Below are 27,062 nucleotides of genomic sequence, written 5' to 3'. Positions count from 1 at the left end.
TCCTGTACAAATTGTTAGATACATTTTTAGCAAGACTCTCTTTATATGTGACCAGTGAAATACATAACAACCCAAAGTACACAACTAAGAGACAGACCACAGGTTTGGACGAGCTCCAATTTGTCCGAAAAAGAGGGCTCCCTTTTAATTTCAGCATTACTACATCAACCTACGCAAGTCCTCATGGACTAATTCACAGCCACAAATGTGTGCTAAGGTTTGACAACGGGAGAATGTGTGAAGAGGTTCTTCAATTAGTTTACAATCTTGCTTGCTGCTTCCATATGAGGAGTCACAAGGCTGTTTGAATTACAACAGTCCTTTTTGCACTTAGCGGATACGTCACAGCCATACAAGATGTACTGGTTAATGTGGATGTTCAGCTGGCAAAGGATAGGGAGAGGGCATACTACGACCAGAACCCTGCATAGTGCTGTACTATCGAATGTCCATGGTTCGGTGGTCACATATCACTTCCTTGCAATGTTTCGATGGCATCCTCACGTAACTATGACATTGCACAGACTTCCCTATATATTTGCAAAGTGTACCTCCACGAACAATATGTTTCTGCACGTATAAAGGACAAGAGGGCTTTCGATCAGTGTGATTATTGCGTCACCCAGCTCAGCTCTGCTTTCGTGCCCCATTTGACACACTGACAGATACCACTCAGTCAAGGTTTGTGCTCCATTTGACGCTGCCTGTCTGCTCCGTGACGAGCTCCAAGTCAGAAAATAGCTCTCACTGCACTGTGCCAACGTGGTCACTAAGCAGGGGTCTGGTCTGAGCGAAAACTTACTGTTCTGACGTCGCAGGAAGTGGTTACGCTCTATCCGGGTCATGACTGTAGTAGTTTACAAGTCTTGTCGGTACAGGTACTTTCAGGTAAGAACCTCGGGTATGCACAAAAATTAGCACAGTACAGACTTGCACAAACAAGTCAGCGGCCTGCCCGCCATTTGGAGAACATGTGGTGCACCGCTGTGGGGCCGGCGGCGGCGGAGGTGGCGGCGGTGGCCTGCAGACGGCGGCTGCCACGGAGGTCAGACGTATCCGTGCGCCTCGAGGCGGAGGGCCGCCTCGTAGCTGGGCAGCTGGTCGTCCTGCTTGGAGTCGCGCAGCACCACGGCGTCGTAGTCCGGGGGAGGGCTGCGCGGGGGCGGCGGGGGCGGTGGCGCGGCCGGCTGGCCGGCGGTGCGCGGCTGCTGCTGCTGGTGCTGCAACTGTAGCTGCAGGAGCTGCTGCTGGCGCGCCTGCAGCTGCGCGGACGACAGCTGGCAGCCGTCTACCAGAACGGCGCCGGACACCTCGTAGCACTGCACACAACAAGAGATTCCACTGGCATCAAACCCCACCTGAATTCCTAAATCTCATCTATATTACTGAACGGCTATCCTGGGTCTGAATATCAGTTAGCCTATCTTACGGGAATCTGCCAAACAAATACATGGTTTTCGATATACACTACTGGCCATTAAAATTGCTGCACCAAGAAGGAATGCAGATGATAAACGGGTATTCATTGGACAAATATATTATACTAGAACTGACATGTGATTATATTATCACGCAATCTGGGTGCACAGATCCGGAGAAATCAGTACCCAGAACAACCACCTCTGGCCGTCATAACGGCCTTGATACGCCTGGGCATTGAGTCAAACAGAGCTAGGATGGCGTGTACAGGTACAGCTCCTCATGCAGCTTCAACACGATACCACAGTTCATCAAGAGTAGTGACTGGCGTATTGTGACGAACCAGTTGTTCGGCCACCATTGACCAGACGTTTTCATTTGGCAAGAGATCTTGAGAGTGTGCTGGCCAGGGCAGCAGTCGAACATTTTCTGCATCCAGAAAGGCCCGCACAGGACCTGCAACGTGTGGTCGTGCTCTATCCTGCTGAAATGTAGGGTTTCGCAGGGATCGAATGAAAGACAGAGGCACGGGACGTAACACATCTGAAATGTAACGTCCACTGTTCTAAGTGCCGTCAATGCGAACAAGAGGTGACAGAGACGTGTAACCATGGCACCCCATACCATCACGCCGGGTGGTACGCCAGTATTGTGCGTTCACCGCGATGACGCCAAACACGGATGCGACCATCATAATGCTGTAAACAGTACCTGATTCATCCGAAAAATGACGTTTTGCCATTCGTGCACCCACGTTCGCCGATGAGTACACCATCACAGGGGCTCCTGTCTGTGATGCAGCGTCAAGGGTAACTGCAGCCGTGGTCTCCGAGTTGATAGTCCATTCTGTTGCAAACGTCGTCGAAATGTTCGTGCAGATGGTTCTTGTCTTGCAAACGCCCCCATCTGTTGACTCGGGGAACGAGACGTGGCTGCACGATCCTTTACAGCCATGCGGATAAGATGCCTGTCATCAAGACTGCTAGTGATACGAGGCCGTTGGATCCAGCGCGGCGTTCCATATTACCCTCCAGAACCCACCGATTCGATATTATGCTAACGTCACTGGATCTCGACCAACACGAGCAGCAATGTCGCGATACGATAAACCGCAATAGCGATAGGCTACAATCTGACCTTTATCAAAGTCGGATACGTGATGGAACGCATTTCTCCTCCTTACACAAGGCACCATAACAACGTTTCGCCAGGCAACGCTTGTCAACTGCTGTTTGTGTATGAGAAATCGTTGGGAAACGTTCCTCATGTCAGCACGTTGTAAGTGTCGCCACTGGCGCCAACCTTGTGTGAATGCTCTGAAAGGCTAATCATTTGCACATCACAGCATCTTCTTCCTGTCTGTTTAATTTCGTATCTGTAGCACGTCATCTTCGTGGTTTAGCAATTTTAATGGCAAGTAGTGTATTATATAATCATTGACCGAATTTAAAAATTTAATTTTTTGTCATAATCTACTCATTAATAGATATAATCTTACGTTAGAGGTTTGGCACAGAAAGACAAGCATTACAATGGAAAACTATAATTACACGGTGGTGCATATTGCAAAACAAAACTGATTTTGTTCTTGTTAGGTACAATTAAAAAAAGAAAAATAAACAAGGTAAATACATTTACACTTGATAAAAAACAAACAGAAAAACAAAAACAATACATCACCAAAGATTCCACTGCAGCTACTATGGCTTCTTCTCATTGTCATCTTGTATAACACATTGTTTATGAATCAATTAACCCTCCTCGTAATTGGAGATACTTTTCAATTTGGTTAAATACACACCTTACCAAATTGTCCAGACAGGTATGTGTGATATTGTCACATTTCTGCACAGCAGTCTCTGTGATGCTCTGTAATGTTTCTGCTGGGACAGGATGAAGGCTAACCGCTCGTTTTAGCATGGCTTATGCTTTCTCAACGCAGATGAGTTCTGGAGAGTATGGTGGTCATCCCATCCGACTAATTCTATGCTTAAGTACGATTGGGAAGTGCATTGCAGTTCATTAGCGTGAATTCCGCGTGAATATGTTCACCGAACGGACGCACAACACGTGCAAGGATGTCGTCCCGATACTTCACACCACTTATCCCTCCAATGGTACGAGAGTTGTCCTACGGCCAGACATGAACGTCCGCTCCCCCCTCCCCCACCCAAAAAAAAAAACATGACTTAACAGCCTTGGTAAGGGTGGCAGTCTGCGGTAATGTTAGGGTGTAAACATTGTCCTCGTTTCCGATTTAGTGGAAGAGCGTTGAGAGGTCTACGGGCACGTAAACTCTGCTCATGGAGCCTATTTTGTATCCTTTGTGTTGACATTTTCGCTTTTGTAGTTATTTGGAACTGCCGCCGTAAACATGTAGCATTGTGATAATTTCAAACATTTTCTAATCATTTTCGCGCTGTCGGCCTCCCTCCCCCCCCCCTTTAAAACGACGCAAGGAAAAAAGTTTATTGTTACAATTTTTTGCTGTTCGTGCACAAGAACTTCAGCGTCAGCCATAACGCTCTAATTTATTGCTTCTTTGTTACGGGTTCTATTCGCAGGACATTGTTGCAAGCAGCATTCACATATACTACTGAACGTACCTACAAAATTTGTATCATTGCAAGAAACGTTGTTCTTTCGGCAGAGTTCTGAACGTGGTTTACTTATTTATTTTCCAGAGAGTTACAACAAAGAGTTTTAATTTTTTTAAATACACTCCTGGAAATTGAAATAAGAACACCGTGAATCCATTGTCCCAGGAAGGGGAAACTTTATTGACACATTCCTGGGGTCAGATACATCACATGATCACACTGACAGAACCACAGGCACATAGACACAGGCAACAGAGCATGCACAATGTCGGCACTAGTACAGTGTATATCCACCTTTCGCAGCAATGCAGGCTGCTATTCTCCCATGGAGACGATCGTAGAGATGCTGGATGTAGTCCTGTGGAACGGCTTGCCATGCCATTTCCACCTGGCGCCTCAGTTGGACCAGCGTTCGTGCTGGACGTGCAGACCGCGTGAGACGACGCTTCATCCAGTCCCAAACATGCTCAATGGGGGACACATCCGGAGATCTTACTGGCCAGGGTAGTTGACTTACACCTTCTAGAGCACGTTGGGTGGCACGGGATACATGCGGACGTGCATTGTCCTGTTGGAACAGCAAGTTCCCTTGCCGGTCTAGGAATGGTAGAACGATGGGTTCGATGACGGTTTGGATGTACCGAGCACTATTCAGTGTCCCCTCGACGATCACCAGAGGTGTACGGCCAGTGTAGGAGATCGCTCCCCACACCATGATGCCGGGTGTTGGCCCTGTGTGCCTCGGTCGTATGCAGTCCTGATTGTGGCGCTCACCTGCACGGCGCCAAACACGCATACGACTATCATTGGCACCAAGGCAGAAGCGACTCTCATCACTGAAGACGACACGTCTCCATTCGTTCCTCCATTCACGCCTGTCGCGACACCACTGGAGGCGGGCTGCACGATGTTGGGGCGTGAGCGGAAGACGGCCTAACGGTGTGCGGGACCGTAGCCCAGCTTCATGGAGACGGTTGCGAATGGTCCTCGCCGATACCCCAGGAGCAACAGTGTCCCTAATTTGCTGGGAAGTGGCGGTGCGGTCCCCTACGCACTGCGTAGGATCCTACGGTCTTGGCGTGCATCCGTGCGTCGCCGCGGTCCGGTCCCAGGTCGACGGGCATGTGCACCTTCCGCCGACCACTGGTGACAACATCGATGTACTGTGGAGACCTCACGCCCCACGTGTTGAGCAATTTGGCGGTACGTCCACCTGGCCTCCCGCATGCCCACTATACGCCCTCGCTCAAAGTCCGTCAACTGCACATACGGTTCACGTCCACGCTGTCGCGGCATGCTACCAGTGTTAAAGACTGCGATGGAGCTCTGTATGCCACGGCAAACTGGCTGACACTGACGGCTGCGGTGCACAAATGCTGCGCAGCTAGCGCCATTCGACGGCCAACACCGCGGTTCCTGGTGTGTCCGCTGTGCCGTGCGAGTGATCATTGCTTGTACAGCCCTCTCGCAGTGTCCGGAGCAAGCATGGTGGGTCTGACACACCGGTGTCAATGTGTTCTTTTTTCCATTTCCAGGAGTGAAGCTTTGTTTTTCTTTCGTGTAGGTGATTTATTTAAGCCACCTGTCTACAGGTCAATTTAAGTCAAATTTCCATCATTTTCTGTTAGGGAGATGTAAAGTTCAAAATTTTAGTGGCGGATTCAACAGGCAGATCGATGTTCTGGTGGTGGAATGTTCTTTTAGGTTTTCAGATGAGTGCTCATTTTCCTGAATTCACAACTCCTTCAGAAACCCACGACACATTACTGCTAGAAGAGGAGCAAATTCTTACGCATAATGTAGAAGCGTATTGATATGCCATTGGGTCCATTTGCCTTTCTTTTGATGATTTCATTTGCTTTCCTAGCTTGTGGTCTCTTATTTCAGTACCTGTCATTTTGATGCTTGTGAGACGAGTTAAAGGAGGAACTGAAATGCTGTCTGCCTCAGTGAAACAGTTCTGAAAAAAAGGCATTTAATATTTCGGCTTCCTTTCTCTCATAATGGGCTCTGCCTTCATGCTCACACAGTATCTGGAGAGACGGCTTCGATCCGCTTACTGATTTAACGTAAGATCTGTCAAGACGGTAGACGAAGTTTTACTTCCAAATTTGTTGGACGCTTCACTCATGGCGCTCTCCTTACGCTTGGTTCAATTTTTGTTTGTTTGTAAGGTTTTGGCAACGTTAAACTTGCAGTGAAATTCTCTTCCCTTTCGTATCAGCTTTCTAACACGGCTGTCGAAGTACTGTGGATCTCCCCCATCCCTCACAAATTTGCTCCGTACACACCAGTCTAAGTCGCAACTGAATGTCCACTGATGTACAACATTTTCGACCCTCGAAATGAATTTTTCATAGCGACCGTTCAGATAATCTGAAATGTTTTGTTGATCTGTCTCAGTAGAAATATCTCCCTACCTTTCTTTATATTCCTATTTATAGCAGCATTCAGCGATTTCCTGTTTTACACTGAGTCGAAAGGTTCGGGCTTATTTGTGATATAGTATGTTACAAGCCAGCACTCTGATTAGCTGCACAAGATAATTTTCGGGTAAGGCATAGATAACAATTTTACGTGATTCCTGTTCCTTCTTGTCTTAATCACTTCAGTCCTACCATCTATAACTGGTAAGTTGAAACACCCTCTTAACTTTATATGACCAGGAAGTTTATGCGAAATCTTCTCTAAGTTTCCCTGCTCTTGAGGCTGGGGGGTCTATAAAATAATCTGATAACCATGCATAACACACCTTTAACATTTGTTTTTACCTACATTATTTCACAGTGGGAATCTCTAGCAATCTCACTAGATATTATTATATATCGTGCTACTGTAATCTCGTCTCGGCCACTTGCATTTTAAATTCAACCTCTCTGTGATATACAGGTCAATCATAATTCAGAATTTCATCGCTGTTAACACCTGGTTTGAGCTAACTTCCTGTCCCTAATAACACGAGCATGTGGCCATTGTTGCCTTAGGCGAGACTAGTATTGAGATAATGGAAGTAGACTAAAGAAGATTCAAGACATGTTAGTAATTCGTAGAACAGGAGAAAGCATTCGACAACGTAAAATGGTGCAAGGTGTTATAAATTCTGAGAAAAATAAGAGCAACCTTTAGGGAAAGACGGGTAATATACAATCGCACAAGAGCCAAGAGAGAACAATAAAAGCGGAACATCCAGAAAGAAGTGCTAGGATTAAAAAGAGCCTAAGACAGAGATGTAGTCTTCGCCCCTATTGTTTAATCTATGCTTCGAAGAAGCAATAACGGAGATAAAAGAAAGGCTCAAGAGTGGAAAGCTGTAGAGGAAGACAGGGACTGGAATACTTCGTTGGAGGTGATGCTCTGAGACGAGGACAGAAGAGGAATTGGTGGAGGACCAAATCAGACAAGTCAGAAGACTAGCGAGTTTAAAAAAAGGAAGTAAAAAAAAATCAAGTACTGGGACCTCTCCGTAGACGATCCTGCAGTTAACTAATACTAAATTAACATTTTCTTTTTCAGGTCTGGATGACGAATGGTACTATAATTAATGATAGGATCTTATCGGGCGTGCGGAGGGACTTCTCTATTCTAAAAGACAGACATGTGCACACCATACAAACTCCCGTGCTCCGGCACCAACATAGGCGTTTCCTGCATGTTGTGAACGCCTGATTTTTAAGTGGATCCTAGAATTCTCCACCCGATAGCGGAGATCAAGAAATCAACTTCCAAAGATGTTGGGAGCTCCAATCTCAGGCGCGTAATGGGGCCCCTTAGGGATATGGCAGCAAGAGAGGGGAATAAAACCAATGTGCACTCCGTGTACATACCGGGGGGAGTCATTCCAGATGTGGAAAGGGTCCTTCAGGATGCCACGAAGGGTACAGGGTGCACCCATCTGCAGGTGGTCGCTCATGTCGGCACCAATGATGTGTGTCGCTATGGATCGGAGGAAATCCTCTCTGGCTTCCGGCGGCTATCTGACTTGCTAAAGACTGCCAGTCTCGCTAGCGGGATGAAAGCAGAGCTCACCACCTGCAGCATCGTCGACAGGACTGACTGCGGACCTTTGGTACAGAGCCGAGTGGAGGGCCTGAATCAGAGGCTGAGACGGTTCCGCGACCGTGTGGGCTGCAGATTCCTCGACTTGCGCCATAGGGTGGTGGTGTTTAGGGTTCCGCTATATAGGTCCGGAGTCCACTACACGCAGCAAGCGGCTACACGGGTAGCAGGGGTTGTGTGGCGTGGACTGGGCTGTTTTTCAGGTTAGATGGCCTCGGGCAAGTACAGAAAGGGCAACAGCCTCAAAGGGTACGGGGCAAAGTCAGGACATGCGGGAACCAAGCAGCAATCGGTATTGTAATTGTAAACTGTCAAAGCTGCATTGGTAAAGTATCGGAATTTTAAGCGCTGATAGAAAGCACCGAAGCTGAAATCGTTATAGGTACAGAAAGCTGGCTGAAGCCAGAGAGAAATTCAGCCAAAATGTTTACAAAGGCACAGACAGTGTTTAGAAAGGATAGATTGCATGCAACCGCTGGTGGCGTGTTTGTTGCTGTTAGTAGTAGTTTATCCTGTAGTGAAGTAGAAGTGGATATTTCCTGTGAAATATTATGGGTGGAGGTTACACTCAACAACCGAGCTAGGTTAATAATTGGCTTCTTTTACCGACCTCCCGACTCAGCAGCATTAGTGGCAGAACAACTGAGAGAAAATTTGGAATACATTGCACATAAATTTTCTCATCATATTATAGTCTTGGGTGGAGATTTCAATTTACCAGATATAGACTGGGACACTCTCATGTTTAGGACGGGTGGTAGGGACAAAGCATCGAGTGACATTATACTGAGTACACTATCCGAAAATTACCTCGAGCAATTAAACAGAGAACCGACTCGTGGAGTTAACATCTTGGACCTACCGATAAACATGAACGAACTTTTCGACTCTGTAAGTGCAGAAGAGGGAATCAGTGATCATAAGGCCGTTGCAGCACCCCTGAATATGCATGTTAATAGGAATATAAAAAAAGGGAGGAACGTTTATCTGTTTAGCAAGAGTAATAGAAGGCAGATTTCAGACTACCTAACAGATAAAAACGAAAATTTCTGTTCCGACACTGACAATGTTGATTGTTTATGGAAAAAGTTTAAGGCAATTGTAAAATGCGTTTTAGACAGGTAAAACTGTGAGGGACGGGAAAAACCCACCGTGGTTCAACAACAAAGTTAGGAAACTACTGCGAAAGCAAAGAGAGCTTCACTCCAAGTTTAAACGCAGCCAAAACCTCTCAGACAAACAGAAGCTAAACAATATCAAAGTTAGCGTAAGGAGGGCATTGCGTTCAGTGAATTCGAAAGTAAAATTCTATGTACCGACTTGACAGAAAATCCTAGGAGGTTCTGGTCTTACGTTAAATCAGTAAGTGGCTCGAAACAGCATATCCAGACACTCCGGGATGAGGATGGCATTGAAACAGAGGAGGACACGCGTAAAGCTGAAGTACTAAACACCTTTTTCCAATGCTGTTTCACATAGGAATACCGCACTGCAGTTCCTTCTCTAAATCATCGCACAAACGAAAAAATGGCTGATATCGAAATAAGTGTCCAGGGAATAGAAAAGCAACTGGAATCACTCAACAGAGGAAAGTCCACTGGACCTGACGGGATACCAATTCGTTTCTACACAGAGTACGCGAAAGATCTTGCCCTCCTTCTAACAGCCGTGTACCGAAAGTCTCTAGAGGAACGGAAGGTTCCAAATTATTGGAAAAGAGCACAGGGAGTCCCAGTCTTCAAGAACGGTCGTCTAGCAGATGCGCAAAACTATAGATCTATATCTCTGACGTCGATCTGTTGTAGAATTTTAGAACATGTTTTTTGCTCGAGTATCATGTCGTTTTTGGAAACCCAGAATATACTCTGTAGGAATCAACATGGATTCCGAAAACAGCGATCGTGTGACACCCAACTCGCTTTATTTGTTCATGAGACCCACAAATTATTAGATACAGACTCCCAGGTAGATGCTATTTTCCTTGACTTCCGGAAGGCGTTCGATACAGTTCCGCACTGTCGCCTGATAAACAAAGTAAGAGCCTACGGAATATCAGACCAGCTGTGTGGCTGGATTGAAGAGTTTTTAGCAAACAGAACACAGCATGTTGTTATCAATGGAGAGACGTCTACAGGCGTTAAAGTAATCTCTGGCGTGCCACAGGGGAGTGTTATGGGACCATTGCTTTTTACAGTATATATATATATATATATATATATATATATATATATATATATATATATATATATATATATATATAACCTAGTAGATAGTGTCGGAAGTTCCATGCGGCTTTTCACGGATGATGCTGTAGTATACAGAGAAGTTGCAGCATTAAAAAATTGCAGCGAAATGCAGGAAGATCTGCAGCGGATAGGCACTTGGTGCAGGGAGTGGCAACTGTCCCTTAACATAGAGAAATGTAATGTATTGCGAATACATAGAGATTCACTGGGAGAGTCCTTAGAAAATGTTGTCCATTAACAAAGGAGGTGGCTTACAAAACACTCGTTCGACCTATACTTGAGTATTGCTCATCAGTGTGGGATCCGAACCAGATCGGGTTGACGGAGGAGATAGAGAAGATCCAAAGAAGAGCAGCGCGTTTCGTCACAGGGTTATTTGGTAACCGTGATAGCGTTACGGAGATGTTTAGCAAACTCAAGTGGCAGACTCTGCGAGAGAGGCGCTCTGCATCGCGGTGTAGCTTGCTCGCCAGGTTTCGAGAGGGTGCGTTTCTGGATGAGGTATCGAATATATTACTTCCCCCTACTTATACCTCCCGAGGAGATCATGAATGTAAAATCAGAGAGATTCGAGCGCTCGCGGAGGCTTTCGGGCAGTCGTTCTTCCCGCGAACCATACGCGACTGGAACAGAAAAGGGAAGTAATGACAGTGGCACGTAAAGTGCCCTCCGCCACACACCGTTGGGTGGCTTGCGGAGTATAAATGTAGATGTAGATATAGATGAAAGATCATCATGGAGTCATCTGAGGCTTTGGTTTGAGCCTTCCACTGGGCTCCAAACCTAAGAACTATGATCGGCTCTGGAAACGATGCCGCTTCCATCCCATGTGCAAGGCTGTTTTCCTCACCAGCCAGATGCCTGACGGAATCGAGGGATGGCCTCTGAACCCAGATAGATGGCAAGCGTCGTTTGTGCCGATGGTACAACTATCGTTGGAAGCTGTTGACAAAGTGCGTTGGGACCTCGACTTGCCGGCCGCTGTGGCCGAGCGGCTCTAGGCGCTTCAGTCCGGGACCGCTCTGCTGCTACGGTCGCAGGTTCTAAACCTGCCTCGGACATGGATGTGTGTGTTGTCCTTAGGTTAGTTAAGGTTAAGCAATTCTAAGCTTAGGGGACTGATGACCTCAGATGTCAAGTCCCATAGTGTTTAGAGTCATTTGGACCAATTTGATCTTCGACTTCACTCACCTTAAAACCCTGACCATGCAGCTTCGAATTATTATCTGTTAGGTCCGATGTAACGAGCTTTGCATCAGATCAAGTTCAACAGCAACGTAGAAGAAAAGAGGAAAGTACAAAACTGGCTTAGAGATTAAAAGAAACTATACTTCACTCAAAGGAAAAGTGGACTCTAGGGTAAATGGAACAAGTGGATTATATTACGTGGAAAAACAGACAAAGAAACTTCATTTAATAAACTATTTATGCTGTACAACTATTGCCAGTTTAGTTATCGAATCACCCTCACACAGCTGACAAGCGAAAGAAATTTCAGTAAATAAAAATTAAATCTCTTAATTAATTTAAACTGTTAACTTTGATTTCTTGAGTAACATAAGTAATTGCTGTGTAGACGAAGAGTACACCTTGATTATACAGAAGTAATTAGGTAGGTAATTATAAAAGAGAAGCGCAATACGGTCATAGTCTACAGGGTTATTTTACTTAATTAATCGGTTTTTAGCTTACAAGGCCATTGTCAGACTTAAACTACCGTTGTCAAAGACGTTGCAATACCTGTAAACAACATTGCAAATTATGTTACTCATCTAGAGTCCACAGAGTATGTGTCATCTGTGGCAGTTCAGTGGTACTGCAATTAAAAGGTTAAACTGTGAGCAGAAATAAGAGTAGTGGGAGCTAACTGGGGGAAAAAACTAATAGTAAACTCGAAAAACAGGAACGTGACTACTAAATGACAAGCGTGTAACCAAATAAATACATATACTTTTAATAAACAATGAACTTCAAATGACACTTAAGACATCACAATTTCTATCTTGAATACAATTTTTCAAAAATATATAAAACTAATAGAACTACATAGCCATAAGCACAGAGTTATGAGAAACAGTCATAAAACTCAAATTTTCTGAGTGGAGTAACTTCGTACATCGTAAAGACATCCTGAACGTTAGCATTATTCACCGTTTCTCGTGTTTACTGTGTGCCTGTTGTATTTGTAAATGTTTTGATCTCCACACTAAGTATGGCAAAAAAGTAGAGCAAAAAGTGAAACTCATGAACATCTCTGTAGTGGATTCGCAGTTACCTAATGCCGCGTTGAAGGAGACAACTAGTGGACTTTAAGCCACGTTATGGGTCGTAATTTATCTTCATTGCTATGGGAAATTTAAAATTAAATTGAAAAAGCTGTCTGAAATGCAGGTAGAAAAGAAGTTTCGATTGTAGGAAGTTAGTATCAATATTTAACTATAGGATGTCTAATTAAACATCTTTCAGTCGCCTAGTTTCCAAACTTATTTTATTTGGCTACCAGTTTCAGCGTTTTTGTCGGCAGATGATGGATGAAGTGATCGCTACAGCAAAAGTCTAGTAGTGCCATAATTGCTGGCCCCTGTTTTGATCATATCCAAGGTAGAAGCTCCCTGCACGTCGGTCAGGGGCCTGAAGATGGCGTATTGAAACGCTGAGACCGGTAGCCACATAACAAAGGTTTGGAAACTAGACGGCTGAAAGATATTTTATTTGATATTCCGTATCGAACAGCTGAGTCCCGCAACCATCTCTAAAAAGATGGACATACAGAGCATTTAACTATCGTATTCAATATTTGTAAAGAACGTAGTAAATAGCGTCACTCGTTTAGAGAGAGTTAAGAACACAAAGTACTCGGTGAAAACCAGAAAATGTGGAAGTGTGTTGCACTGGTGCGTTGCCACGTTCCTGCTTTCGGACAGCCTTGGCTGTGGAGCCGTGAACAGCTGTGGGATGGGAGATCAGGCGGAGGCTGTTCTCAATGGCCGGTAGTGATTCAGCGGACTGCACTCTTCAAGGTGAGTCACGATCATGACCCTGAAACTAGCAAGTGGGAGTAACTGGCTTGCGAAAGCTTCCGTAATATGCTAACGAAGTTGTTAAAGCCGGACCAGTTCCATAACATTTTTCCACGCAAGCGAGTAATCGTTTGGCTCTCCCTGCTACCACCGGGACCACGCCACATATTCCCTCGTTTACTTATCACCGTGACAGTTCACCATGTTAATTGTGATACACACTGTATATAAATTTTGCACCTGAGCGAGTGTTTCTCGCTTGTGCCTTAAAACAGTCCTGTTTTCAATGCTTCGAGCGCGTTACAAACACCATGGGACAATCGCCAATGGTGCATCTCAGTGTTAGGGTTCCGCAGAGGTCGTCACTGGATTTTATGCGCCTAAGCCAATCTTCATTTGCAAAGTGGATGCTGTCAGACGAAGGCGCAACTAAAATAAATAAGGCGTACTTCGCGTCCCGGTGTTGCGTTCCGCAGACGTCGTCACGGGATTTCTATGCGCCTAAGCCGATATCTTTGTTTGCAATGTGGATGTTGTCAGACAGAAGAGCTATGAAAATAAATAAGGCTTACTCCGCGTACTTTCATTCCATAATGCCACATGGGGTCACATTAATAGTGACTCGTCATGCTAAGCTAAAGTTTTCTAAGTCCAACAGCATGTGATACCAATTATTTTTGATGTGAACTCAAGTACATCCTGAAAACAGCAATTCAGGGGAATGAGGGTGCTAACTATTGCTTACCATGCTCAAAAGTGGTTCAAATGCCTCTAAGCACTATGGGACTTAACATCTGAGGTCATCAGTCCCCTAGACTTAGAACTACTTAAACCTAACTTACCTTACAACATCACACACATCCATGCCCGAGGCAGGATTCGAACCTACGACCGTAGCAGCAGCCGGCCGGCTTTCCATTAAGTGCTTGCTTCTTCCGTTTGTACGAAGAACGTTATGTGTAATAGTATCAATGTACTTTTATTGATACCCTTTCATACACTACCGGCCATTAAAACTGCTACACCAAGAAGAAATTCAGATGATAAACGGGTATTCATTGGACAAATATATTATACTAGAACTGACATGTGATTACATTTCCAAGCAATTTCGGTGCGTAGATCCTGAGAAATCAGTACCCACAACAACCACCCCTGGTCATAATAACGGCCTCCATACGCCTGGGCATTCAGTCAAACAGAGCTCGGATGGCGTGTTCAGGTACAGCTGCCCCTGTAGCTTCAACACGATACCACAGTTCATCAAGAATAGTGACTGGCGTATTGTGACGAGCCAGTTACTTGGCCATCATTGACCAGACGTTTTCAATTGGTGAGAGATCTAGAAAATGTGATGGTCAGAACACCAGTCGAACATTTTAAGTATCCACAAAGGCCCGTACAGGGCCTGCAACATACGATCTTACATCTCGAACGTAACGTCCACTGTTCAAAGTGCCGTCAATGCGAACAAGATGTGACCGAGACGTGTAACCAATGGCACCCTATAACATCACGCCGGGTGATATGCCAGTATGGCGATGACGGATACACGATTCCAATGTGCGTCCCCCGCGATGACGCCAGACACGGATGCGACCTTCATGATGCTGTAAACAGAATCTGGATTCATCCGAAAAGAATGACGTTTTACCATTCGTGCACCCAGGCTCGTCGTCGAGTACACCATCGCAGGGGCTCCTCTCTGTGATGCAGCGTCAAGGGTAATCGCAGCCATGGTCTCTGAGCTGATAGTCCATGCTGCTGCAAACGTCGTCGAACTGTTCATGCAGATTGTTGTTGTCTTGCAATCGCCCCCATCTGTTGACTCAGGGATCGAGACGTGGCTGCACGACCCGTTACAGCCATGCGGATAAGATGCCTGTCATCAAGACTGCTAGTGATACGAGGCCTTTGGGATCTAGCACAGCGTTCCGTATTACCCTCCTCAATCCACTGATTCCATATTTTGCTAACAGTCATTGGATCTCGACCAACGCGAGCAGAAATGTCGGGATACGATAAACCGCAATCGCGATAGGCTACAATCCGACCTTTATCAAAGTTGGAAACGTGATGGTACGCATTTCTCCTCCTTACACGAGGCATCACAACAACATTTCATCAGGCAACGCCGGTCAACTGCTGTTTGTGTATGAGATATCGATTGGAAACTTTCCTCATGTGAGCACGTTGTAGGTGTTGCCACCAGCGCCAACCTTGTGTGAATGCTCTGAAAAGCTAATCATTTGCACCTCGCTGCATGTTCTTCCTGTCGGTTAAATTTAGCGTCTCTAGCACGTCATCTTCGTAGTGTAGCAATTTTAATGGCCAGTAGTGTAAGATGTCGATCAGCAGCCTTTGCATCAGTTTTCAGCGGGACTGAGCAGTAGCAGCGGCAGGGTTCTCCTGAACAGGGCGAACAGATGGATCGCCTAAATATTGAATCGAGTTGATTTTAGGATCCGGCAGCAAACCCGAAGAGACTTTCAAGACCATATCCCCCTGTTTGGCACTAGGCGTGATGACGTCCTATATTGACCTCCGTACCGGCATTCGCTAAACCCAAACGCTGCAATCGGATTACCACACGGTATAGAGTGATTCATCAGTCCAAATCACTCGTTTCCTTTCATCAAACGTCTAGTGGCATCGCCCTTTACACAGTTTCGAGCGTCGCTTACTATTGCTTACAGAAAGGTGTAGCTTGTTAAGAGTTGCTCGACCACTGTACAGCATTCTTTTGAACTCCATACGTATATTAACTGTGCTTGCTGGGCAGATGGTGGCACTCTGAAACTCACAAGCGACTCCTTCCGCTGATTCCATATTGTTTTTACAGTTACCCTCGACAGTACTCTATGATTCCTCCCCGCCAGTACACGAGGTCTGCGTGGTATTAGCTTAGGTGTGGTTGTTCTTCGTATTTCAAATTAAGAATCCCATCAACAGCAGTTGACTGAGATGGGATGAAACGTTCCTGATTGACCAGTTAGCAAGTGGCCTCCAATGATAACCCAACCTGACGTAGTCCCGTTCTGTCACTGATTTGTCCTGACGAAGCCATTTTTGTGCTGCTGCTTCTCTATTGACAATATTCATCGCCTCCTTTTATTCTGGCGGTAACGGCTCTTATATATCTAATCGTCATTTCTGTATTTCATAAGGGCTTTCGGATACTTTTGTTCAGTGTATAGATGCTTACCAGCAATGCTTTTCAAAGATTGATACTAGTCTTGATCACTGTATTTATTAATTTTATACTGCCTTATCCCAATCTCTAAGGCTCTACAACAGAAATATATGAAAGAGTGCCACCTTCCAGATTTGCATGTCACAGCACAGCACACTGTCACTATGCTTTATCTATAGTATATTGCTTTTACATACTGTTGCCTCAGTTCTTCTGTATTGTTAGTTCGATCATAAGTTGCTGCACAAAACGGCTAGGTTTTTAATGGTACGCTCACAGTGCTCTATATCTGACAACCTTTGGATGGTAGGTTGCACATTATGCCTGAACATAAGATTTGGCATACGACAATTTTTGCCATTTATCTCGAGGTGTATATTAAATATACACTCATCTGGTTGTAAGTGGGCTGTTTAGGTTTTTATGTTGGTGACGCCACGTAGTGATGTGTATGAAAATTACTGACTACGCTGTGTGCAGTCTGTGACTGGTTGCATTGATTGTAGGAATATTCGTTTGTATAGTGTAGGGCAGATGGACGTGAACAGCGCGTAGCGTTGCGCAGTTGGAGGTGAGCCGCCAGCAATGGTGGATGTGGAGAGAGAGATGCCAGAGTTTGGAGAGGTTACTGTAAGCGGACGATCTGGACGTGTGTTCGCCGGAAAAAGGGAATTTGTAAAGATGGATGTCATGAATTTATAATGACGATTTTTGAACACTATGAAGGTAAATACATTGTTTGTTCTCTATCAAAATCTTTCATTTGCTAACTATGCCTATCAGTAGTTAGTGGCTTCAATAGTTAGAATCTTTTAGTTAGCTGGCAGTTTTGGCGCTCGCTGTATTGCAGTAGTTCGAGAAACAAAGATTTTTGTTAGTTAAGTGATTCATGAAAGGTATAGGTTTTGTAGGTATTTTTGAAAGATTGCGTTGCACCAAAAACATTGTGTGAGTTTAGTGATGATCACAATAAGTAAAGAGAAAACTGTTTGAGTACGTTGAGTTTTGCTCAGCTGTTTGAAAATCAAATAACGTAGAAGTTTACCAGGACAGTCATTCATAATTTTTCTAAGGGGACGTTACATGTCATTTTCCTATCCACACATATACTACATTTTCTACTTCGTTGCATATGCTAATTTTATCTATGTTTTCCATAAAATGCTTGCTTCTTCTGTTTGTACAAAGTACGTTTTATGTAATAGTACCAATATACTATTATTGATACCCTTTCATATATTTCTCTTGTAGAGCCTTCGAGAATGGCGTTAGGCCGAAGCGCGTAGGACAGTATAAAATTAATAAACATAGTGATCAAGACTAATATCAGTTTATGAGTGCATGAAAAATGGCCAGAACGTTTTGCAGCGCGTATACGCATTTAGCTACATCGCTTTTCTCAGCCACAGTACTGGAATCCATCAGAAAGGAGGACAGCATACTGGTATCAAAACCTCTTCCGCCACACGTAGCACCGTGGCAGCTGGAGTATTGATGTAGAGTTGGGTACAGCTGTGTTGGGCGTGCTGCTGTTAGTCGTGGACTCTGCGGGAGTTCGCATTCTGTTCGTGGCGCCGTGACCCCGCTGCCAACTCCAATTGACGGGAATTATTGCGCAGCTGGCGCCAACGGCGACCTTTGTTTACTTCTCGTTTCTCTGACATTCCCCTCCTTCTTAATTGCCTTTGTTTTCGAATCTCTCACACGTGTATGGCGTCCTGCTCCGATCTAGCGAACGAAGTTCCTCACGCCTTACAGCCGCACCCTGGTGATAAGGTACGTTCAGGTGGGCCACCGAAAATCCGTATTGCCTGCAGTGTAGCCCGGCAGACCAGTAGTGTTAACACGAGCGCTATTGTGGCTGCGTAACGAACGAAAGCGAGCTAATGTAAGGGAGTGCGGCTTTCCTGCATTTCTACATCTACATCTACATCCGTACTCCGCAAGCCACCTGACGGTGTGTGGCGGAGGGTACCCTGAGTACCTCTATCGGTTCTCCCTTCTATTCCAGTCTCGTATTGTACGTGGAAAGAAGGATTGTCGGTATGCTTCTGTGTGGGCTCTAATCTCTCTGATTTTATCCTCATGGTCTCTTCGCGAGATATACGTAGGAGGGAGCAATATACTGCTTGACTCTTCGGTGAAGGTATGTTCTCGAAACTTTAACAAAAGCCCGTACCGAGCTACTGAGCGTCTCTCCTGCAGAGTCTTCCACTGGAGTTTATCTATCATCTCCGTAACGCTTTCGCAATTACTAAATGATCCTGTAACGAAGCGCGCTGCTCTCCGTTGGATCTTCTCTATCTCTTCTATCAACCCTACCTGGTGCGGATCCCACACTGCTGAGCAGTATTCAAGCATTGGGCGAACAAGCGTACTGTAACCTACTTCCTTTGTTGTCGGATTGCATTTCCTTAGGATTCTTCCAATGAATCTCAGTCTGGCATCTGCTTTACCGACGATCAACTTTATATGATCATTCCATTTTAAATCACTCCTAATGCGTACTCCCAGATAATTTATGGAATTAACTGCTTCCAGTTGCTGACCTGCTATTTTGTAGCTAAATGATAAGGGACCTATCTTTCTATGTATTCGCATCACATTACACTTCGCTACATTGAGATTCAATTGCCATTCCGTGCACCATGCGTCAATTCACTGCAGATCCTCCTGCATTTCAGTACAATTTTCCATTGTTGCAACCTCTCAATACACCACAGCATCATCTGCAAAAAGCCTCAGTGAAGTTCCGATGTCATCCACCAGGTCATTTATGTATATTGTGAATAGCAACGGTCCTATGACACTCCTCTGCGGCACACCTGAAATCACTCTTACTTCGGAAGACTTCTCTCCATTGAGAATGACGTGCTGCGTTCTGTTATCTAGGAACTCCTCAATCCAATCACACAATTGATCTGATAGTCCGTATGCTCTTACTTTGTTCATTAAACGACTGTGGGGAACTGTGTCAAACGCCTTGCGGAAGTCAAGAAACACGGCGTTCCACAAGAGAAAAAGTGAGCAAGGAAAAGAAAAATCGGGTTTTGTGGATGAGTTCTTTTTTTTTTTAAGTAAGCAAACTCCTTCCGAAATTATTAACCCGTGAACTGATGCTGGATACTTACCTGTTCCAGAGTACTGAACACGATTTTGAATGTATACTAAAAGCAATTCGTCCGATAATTATTAATACTAATAACAGTATCCGACACAGTGCTCCAGTTACAAACCGACCAATCTGATAACACTTCAGTTTTTGGCTACTGGTGATTACTAAAGCAGTGTGTTGTGCCTCTTTACAGCGTAAACCTCATCGATGTGCCTACAGACACCATATTTCGCGACATTTTGGCAAAGAACTCAGAGCCTTCATTGTTGTTGTTGTTGTGCTATTCATTCCTGAGACTGGTTTGATGCAGCTCTCCATCCTACTCTATCCTATGCGAGCTTCGTCATCTCCCAGTCCTACTGCAACCTGTAACCTTCTGAATATGCTTAGTGTATTCATCTCTTGGTCTCTCTCTACTATTTTTACCCTCCACGCTGCCCTCCAATACTAAATTGGTGATCCCTTGATGCCTCAGCACATGTCCTACCAACCGATACCTCCTTCTAGTCAAGTTGTGCCACAAACTCCTCCCCAATTCTATTCAATACCTCTTCATTAATAAAGTCTATTATCTTTTTTCTAAACAGTTTATCGTCCATGTTTCACTTTCACACATGGCTACAATCCAGACAAATACCTTCAGAAAAGACTTCCTGACAGTTAAATCTATATTCCACGTAAATAAATTTCTCTTCTTCAGAAACGCTTTCCTTGCCATTACCAGCCTGCATTTCATATTCTCTCTGTTTCGCCCATCATCAGCTATTTTGCTGCTCAAATAGCGAACCTCATCTACTACTTTTAGTGTCTCGTTTCCTTATCTAATTCCCTGAACATCACTTGATTTAATTCGAGCCGGCCGGTTCGAATCCTGCCACCGGCATGGATATGTGTGATGTCCTTACGTTAGTTAGGTTTAGGTAGTTCTAAGTTCTATGGGACCGATGACCTTAGAAGTCAAGTCTCATAGTGCTCAGAGCCATTTGAAAAATATTTTTTTAGTTCGACTACATCCCATTAGCCTCGTTTTGCTTTTGTTGATGTTCATCTTACAGTTCCTTTGAAGACACTGTCCATTCCGTTCAACTGCTCTTCCAAGTCCTTTGCTCTCTCTGACAGATTTAAAATGTCATCGGCGAACCTCAAAGATTTTATTTCTTCTCCATGGATTTTAATACCTAATTCGAACTTTTCTTTCCTTTCCTTTACTGCTTGCTCAATATACAGATCGAATAGCTACAACCCTGTCTCACTCCCTTCCCAACCACTGCTACCCTTTCATGTCCCTTTCATGTGCCTTTCGCTCCCTGTATTTTACCAATGCCACCATCAGAATTTGAAAGAGAGTATTCGAGTCAACATTGTCAAAAGCTTTCTCTAAGTTTACAAATGCTAGAAACGTAGGTTTGCCTTCCCTTAATCTTCTAAGATAAGTCGTGGGGTTAGTATTGCCTCACGTGTTCCAATATTCCTACGGAATACAAACTGATCTTCCTCGAGGTCAGCTTATACCAGTTTTTCCATTCGTCTGTAACGAAATCGCGTTAGTATTTTGCAGCTGTGACTTATTAAATTGATATTTCGGTAATTTTCACATCTGTCAACACCTGCTTTCTTTGGGATTGAAATTATTATATTCTTCTTGAAGTCTGAGGGTATTTCGCCTGTCTTGTACATCTTGCTGACCAGATGGTAGAGTTTTGTCATGACTGGCTCTCCCAAGGCCGTCAGTAGTTCCAATGGAATGTTGTCTACTCCGGGGGCCTTGTTTCGACTCAGGTCTTTCAGTGCTCTGTCAAGCTCTCACGCAGTTTCATATCTCCCATTTCATCTTCATCTACATCCTCTTCCATTTCCATAATATTGTCCTCAAGTACATCACCCTTGTATAGACCCTCTATATACTCCTTCCACCTTTCTGCTTTCCCTTCTTTGCTTAGAACTGGGTTCCCATCAAAGCTCTTGATATTCATGCAAGTTTTTCTCCTTTCTCCAATGGTCTCTTTAATTTTCCTGTAGGTATTATCTATCTTACCCCTAGTGATATACGCCTCTACATCCTTACATTTGTCCTCTAGCCATCCCTGCTTAGCCATTTTTCACTTCCTGTCGATCTAATTTTTGAGAGGTTTGTATTTCTGATTGCCTGCTTCATTTACTGCATTTTTGTATTTTCTCCTTTCATCAATTAAATTCAATAATTCTTCTGTTACCAAAGGATTTCTACTAGCCCTCGTCTTTTTACCTACTTGATCCTCTGCTGCCTTCCCTACTTCATCCCTCAAAGCTACCCATTCTTCTTTTACTGTTAGGCGTTCTTTCCCCCATTCCTGTCAACTGTTCCCTCATGCTCTCCCTGAAATTCTGTACGACCTCTGGTTTGGTCAGTTTACCCAGGTCCCATCTCCTTAAATTTCCACCTTTTTGCTGTTTCTTCAGTTTTAATCTGCAGTTCATAACCAATAGATTGTGGTCAGAGTCCACATCTGACCCTGGAAATGTCTTACAATTTAAAACCTGGTTCCTAAATCTCTGTCTTACCATTACCTAATCCATCTGATACCTTCTAGTATCTCCAGGCTTCTTCCATGCATACAACCTTCTTTCTTGAACCAAGTGTTAGCTATGATTAAGTTATGCTGTGTGCAAAACTCTACCAGGCGACTTCCTCTTTCATTCCTTCATAAAGATAGTCTAAATAATGACTAAATTTCTGTGTCGTTATTTTATTAAGGTTCAACAGCACTGCAGTGTACCCAGGGTACCACCCTGCAGTTCAGGGAATCACTGGACGATCATTAGTAGCACGATTACTGAATATAAACACCATAGCAGGTTGAGACGGGAGCAGAAATCGTTCAGTGCGCAGCACGCACTGCGTCAGACCGACAAAGTATAAGGGCCACTCAAATGAAAACCGTACATCTGCCACAACAGGACATTTGGCGTGGTTCAGTTCAAAAGTAATGACCACACGCGATAAAACTTTGATCCCATCGGGAGGCGAGACGATCAACTCATGTTTCGTATAACGCGGTCGGCAGCTGATGGAACTGCAACCGCACCAACATTTGCACTTCCTCGTCGGACTGTCTACGCAGGTCTTTGTTCAGGCCACCAAAGATGTGAAAATAACACGGTGAAAGACCCGTACTGCATGACGGGTACAGCAGTGTTTCCCAACCGTATGCTGAAGCGTAGCCTTGGTGCGATTGGCAGAGTGGGGGCGGGCGTTATCGTGCAACAGGATGCTTCCTCTGCTCGTCGAGTTCCTTGAGAGAGTGGAACCACAATCAATGCGAAGCGCTGTGAAAACACTATGCAGGAACTGCGACGGAGTATTAAGTCAGAACTCCAGGAATTCTGCTGGACGGAAACATGCTGCGCTGCCAATCGGAGCTTCAGCGATTTTGTTACACCGTATGATTTTCACGTCTGTGGCGACCTCAACAAAGACATGTGTGGACATCAATTTCAGTCGGACGATGCAGTAGTGGCTGCAGTTTTCAGTCCGTCTGTGACACTCCGCGTTTACGAAAAAGGAATTGATCGTCTCGTCTCCCAGTGGGATAAGCGTCCTAATGTGTGTGGTGGTTACTTTTGAATAGGACTATTCCATGATCCGTTGTGACGTGTGTTCAGTTTTCATTTGACTGGCCCCCACATCAAATCCCCCGACATGCAGATTCTTGCTGTGAAAAAGATCAAGGTTCTTTCAGGGAAGCCGAGAAATCCACATGCCCACTGAACATCAAAGCGAAGATTTCTGCGCCTGCAGTTGGCGATTATTGCAGACAACAAGGCGACAATTACCAGGGAAAGGCCTTCAGATGATTGCGCGGTGAGAACATATAACCTTCGACAGCGGGCTCGACTCCAGTCCTCCATCGACCGTGCAAGGTGAATCTTTGACAATGCTAGCCACTCCTCTGAACGAATCGTCGAACTTCGGGACACTGATTATAAAATTGCACTGAATCTCGCTCTATGTTTCGCAAAAAATTGCAGTTATTCTAGTGCGCTCTTTTGTATACTCTTCTGATGAACATCTCTTACGAACTAGTTTACCACCTGGCAGCCGAACAGAGAACACTCCAACATTATTACAAGTGGAGCGCTACAAACGCTAGACGTCCGTACACGCCACTGAATTAACTGTCCATTTGGAACACAGTAGGAGAAACGGGACGTATCCCACCATTTCTGTTAACAAAGCTACGATAACAGTATCCATAAAACTGCCTACCCCGCTGATATCGCTATCTTCCTTAGTTGTGTCTGTCGATTCGCCATCTCCTGTTTCAGCTGACGCTGCTGTCGGCTCTTTATTTGAAACCATGTCGGTGAATTTATTTGTATATACAGTTTCCTCACGAGTGAAAATGTCCCCCCCTCCTGTAGACATCACACATTTTTGTAACGTAATATGTAGTTTTATAGTAACACAAAAACTAAAGTGAGGCTAGTCTTTGCAGATTACCCTTTTTTTGTATATGAAAAGGAAATGGTCTCTTGTACAGAGTATAATTAACAAAAATTTGACAAATCTCTTCCTCTACAAAACATTGACATTATAACATCAGCATGTTCACTTTTTTTACAATACACATGAAATTTTCATTTTGGGAAAAAGCGTAGAGCATGAAGTCATTGTTGAAAAACTGGTCCATGAGTTAGCATTTTCGGCTAGTGACTCAGAGGTCCCATGTTCGTTTCCCAGCGACCGTTGGTTTCTTTTCTGGGGGGGGGGGGGAGGGGAAGGGTGAGGAAGGAATGCACTCAGACCCAGAAGGTAAAATGAGAACCTACTTGAAACAAAATCCCCAAAGTCTCGTTGCAGTGTGGGTGAGACATGGTGTTTATTTATAAGCAGCAAAAGCATCAGATGCTTTTTTATCAGCTTCGAGAGCACAAAGTTTGACGACTGTGACTGTGGATCTCGTTGTTTGCAAAATTCTAGACTAATTCTACAGGATTTGGGTCTAGAAAAGGGCTGATTCTAGTATTTTCTTCCACGTAAGGGACTTATCATTTGGCGTCCTACTTTTCCCTCATGCACTTTCAACCGTGTAAGTTTTCACTACTACCTATGACAGGCACTGCACACAAATCTTGCAAGTGCCAGCAAGAATTTTCTTGCAAAATTTTGTTAATGGAGCAAAGAACACAACGATAGTGCCCCTTAACTGTTGCCAGAGGTTTCCTTGTATTTAGAAAAAAATTATGTCTACATCTGTATAATATTCAGAGGTTTTGCTGTTAGACTTATCCTCACACAACAATGAAACGTGGACAGGCCCCTTCATATGACAATACTCCACGAAACTGTGACTTTGTCGAAATTTACTTCATTGTAATAAGTATTAATCCAAGTTATATCTGTATTCGTATAAACAATGGCTGGTTTAATTCTGATAGTTCAATTACCCATAAAAATCTACTCCCGTATGCCATACGTACGTAATTACTCTTTTATTATGCCATCTTTAAGTACCACATCCCACACATGGAACAGTTTCAAATGGTTCAAATGGCTCTGAGCACTATGGGACTTAACTGCCGAGGTCATCAGTCCCCTAGGACTTAGAACTACGTAAACCTAACTAACCTAAGAACATCACATACATCCATGCCCGAGGCAAGATTCGAACCTGCGACCATAGCGGTCGCGCGGTTCCAGACTGTAGCTCCTAGAACCGCTCGGCCACCCCGGCCGGCCTGGAACAGTTTTTCCAGAGCTTCTTCACCAGCTGGAAGTCAAGTTGGAATTAGATTTTGCTTCTGCTTTGGACAGACACCGGAATTCGCTGTGCTTCGTGTACTTCTTCGACCTACTAAACTATTGCTTGTCAACGTCGGCTTGAATGTTTCGTCGTTTTAATCTTCGATGAATCTAATGCCGTTGGCAGTCCATAAAGGCAATTTCCGCAGCCATTATCCGTGCTTACACTGCGGGGTTACAGAGCACAACTTTGAAGTTGCAAAGTGTTTGTACTTTGTCAGAGCTATATCAACTCTACGGTTCGTTTTTCCGAGTGATACATATGCGACGGCGTATCGATAGAATTGTGAGACGAGCACGCGTCAGCAGGCTCCCAGGCGCCGGCCATCTGCAGAACACGCCCTGGCTCCGCCAGCTGTTTGACAAACCGGTTCTGACACACGTGGGCTGGAAATGCAGATTGCGTGCTGCTGTTGATTCTCCATTGTGTCTTTCGTTTCCAAGTGCCTACTCTGACACTGGCCCTCAGGCTGGTGTAGTGCTACACGGTTTTGAAAGGCAAGGTTCTTTTAATGCTGCTACGATCTTGCTTTCTCCCCAGAGTAAATATTTTACGCTTCCAGTTGTACGGGGACCTGCAGTCTAATTTGTAAACTGAAACACATTTACAGCTACATGCGTACTTTGTAAGCCAGCATACGATGAATGGCGGAAGATACGTAGTATACCAAAACAATATTATAAGTCATATGTAGCGTTTCTTAGGTCGTCGTGTTTTTTCATTGGGACTTCACCACTCATAATCATGAAGATCAATTCGTCGCTTGTGTTTACTTTTTCTTTGTAAATGGTCTTTTAACTACCTGTACGGGCAAAAATGTAACAAGATAAGGTCTGTAATCCTCAGTGGCCTCGATCAATAACTGAATATTGATCGTCAGCGTACAGTTCGCACCTGGTGGGATAAATAGGGTCTAATGGTTCTTTATTTACGTGACCATTACGGCACTCCAAACCTAGTTCTAGAGACCGGTAATATCGTACTACTTTTCTGCTAAGTAACAGACATATTTTTGTGACAATATTCACATATAGTTTTATTAATGTATGGGTACTCCGATGTATCGATCTGTTACAGAGACATAGTTCTTGGTGTATTCATTTCTGTGAGACTGTCATAATCTTTGACTAACTTGTAACCGTTTTGGAGCGAATGCGCACAGAGCAGTTTTTGTTTCACTTTGCAGAAGTTAAGTTGTTATTTCGTTTTGTAAAAGAACAAAGTCTTGTGTTGGTTTAAAGTGGAAATTAAATATATGAAGATTGATACAAAACTGTTTTCTTGATGATGTGACAATTAAGAAGAAGTATATGTGAATTTACAACAAGTTTAATAAAATTATGGATCGTGAACACCGAGCCAAAAATTATTTCTACCATACCATCGCTCTGATCTGGGAGTGTTTGATCATTAAGAATTTCCTGAAAAACGCATTTGTTAGGTCTTCAAATATTGCTAAAATACAGATATTGACCTTGTAACAGTCAAAGTGGAATCACCCTAGAATCAAAAAGATGAGCGATAACAACTTCGACGAAATCTACGTGGGAATCCATTCAAGACAAGTGCCAAAATTAATGACTTTTTTACAGTGACTTCATTATTTCCATTCTGACGATACCGTCCACAG

The 27,062-nt window shown here is 44.3% G+C and overlaps 1 protein-coding gene across 1 annotated transcript in view; it reads right to left on the bottom strand.

The window, feature by feature from the left end:
* Positions 1–958: 958 nt before the first annotated feature.
* The window catches only part of LOC126272293 (uncharacterized), a 432,354-nt gene continuing 406,250 nt past the window's right edge, over positions 959–27,062 (bottom strand). Inside the window, exon 3 of the mRNA XM_049975057.1 lies at positions 959–1,319. Within this exon, the coding sequence (XP_049831014.1) occupies positions 1,047–1,319 (273 nt within the window). The 3' untranslated portion in view covers positions 959–1,046. The remainder of the gene's footprint in view (positions 1,320–27,062) is intronic.

This window comes from Schistocerca gregaria, chromosome 5, assembly GCF_023897955.1.
Source record: "Schistocerca gregaria isolate iqSchGreg1 chromosome 5, iqSchGreg1.2, whole genome shotgun sequence".
NCBI classification, from domain to species: Eukaryota; Metazoa; Arthropoda; class Insecta; order Orthoptera; family Acrididae; genus Schistocerca; species Schistocerca gregaria.
The sequence above is the reverse complement of the archived record's forward strand: the minus strand, read 5'-3'. Positions and strand labels throughout refer to the sequence as shown.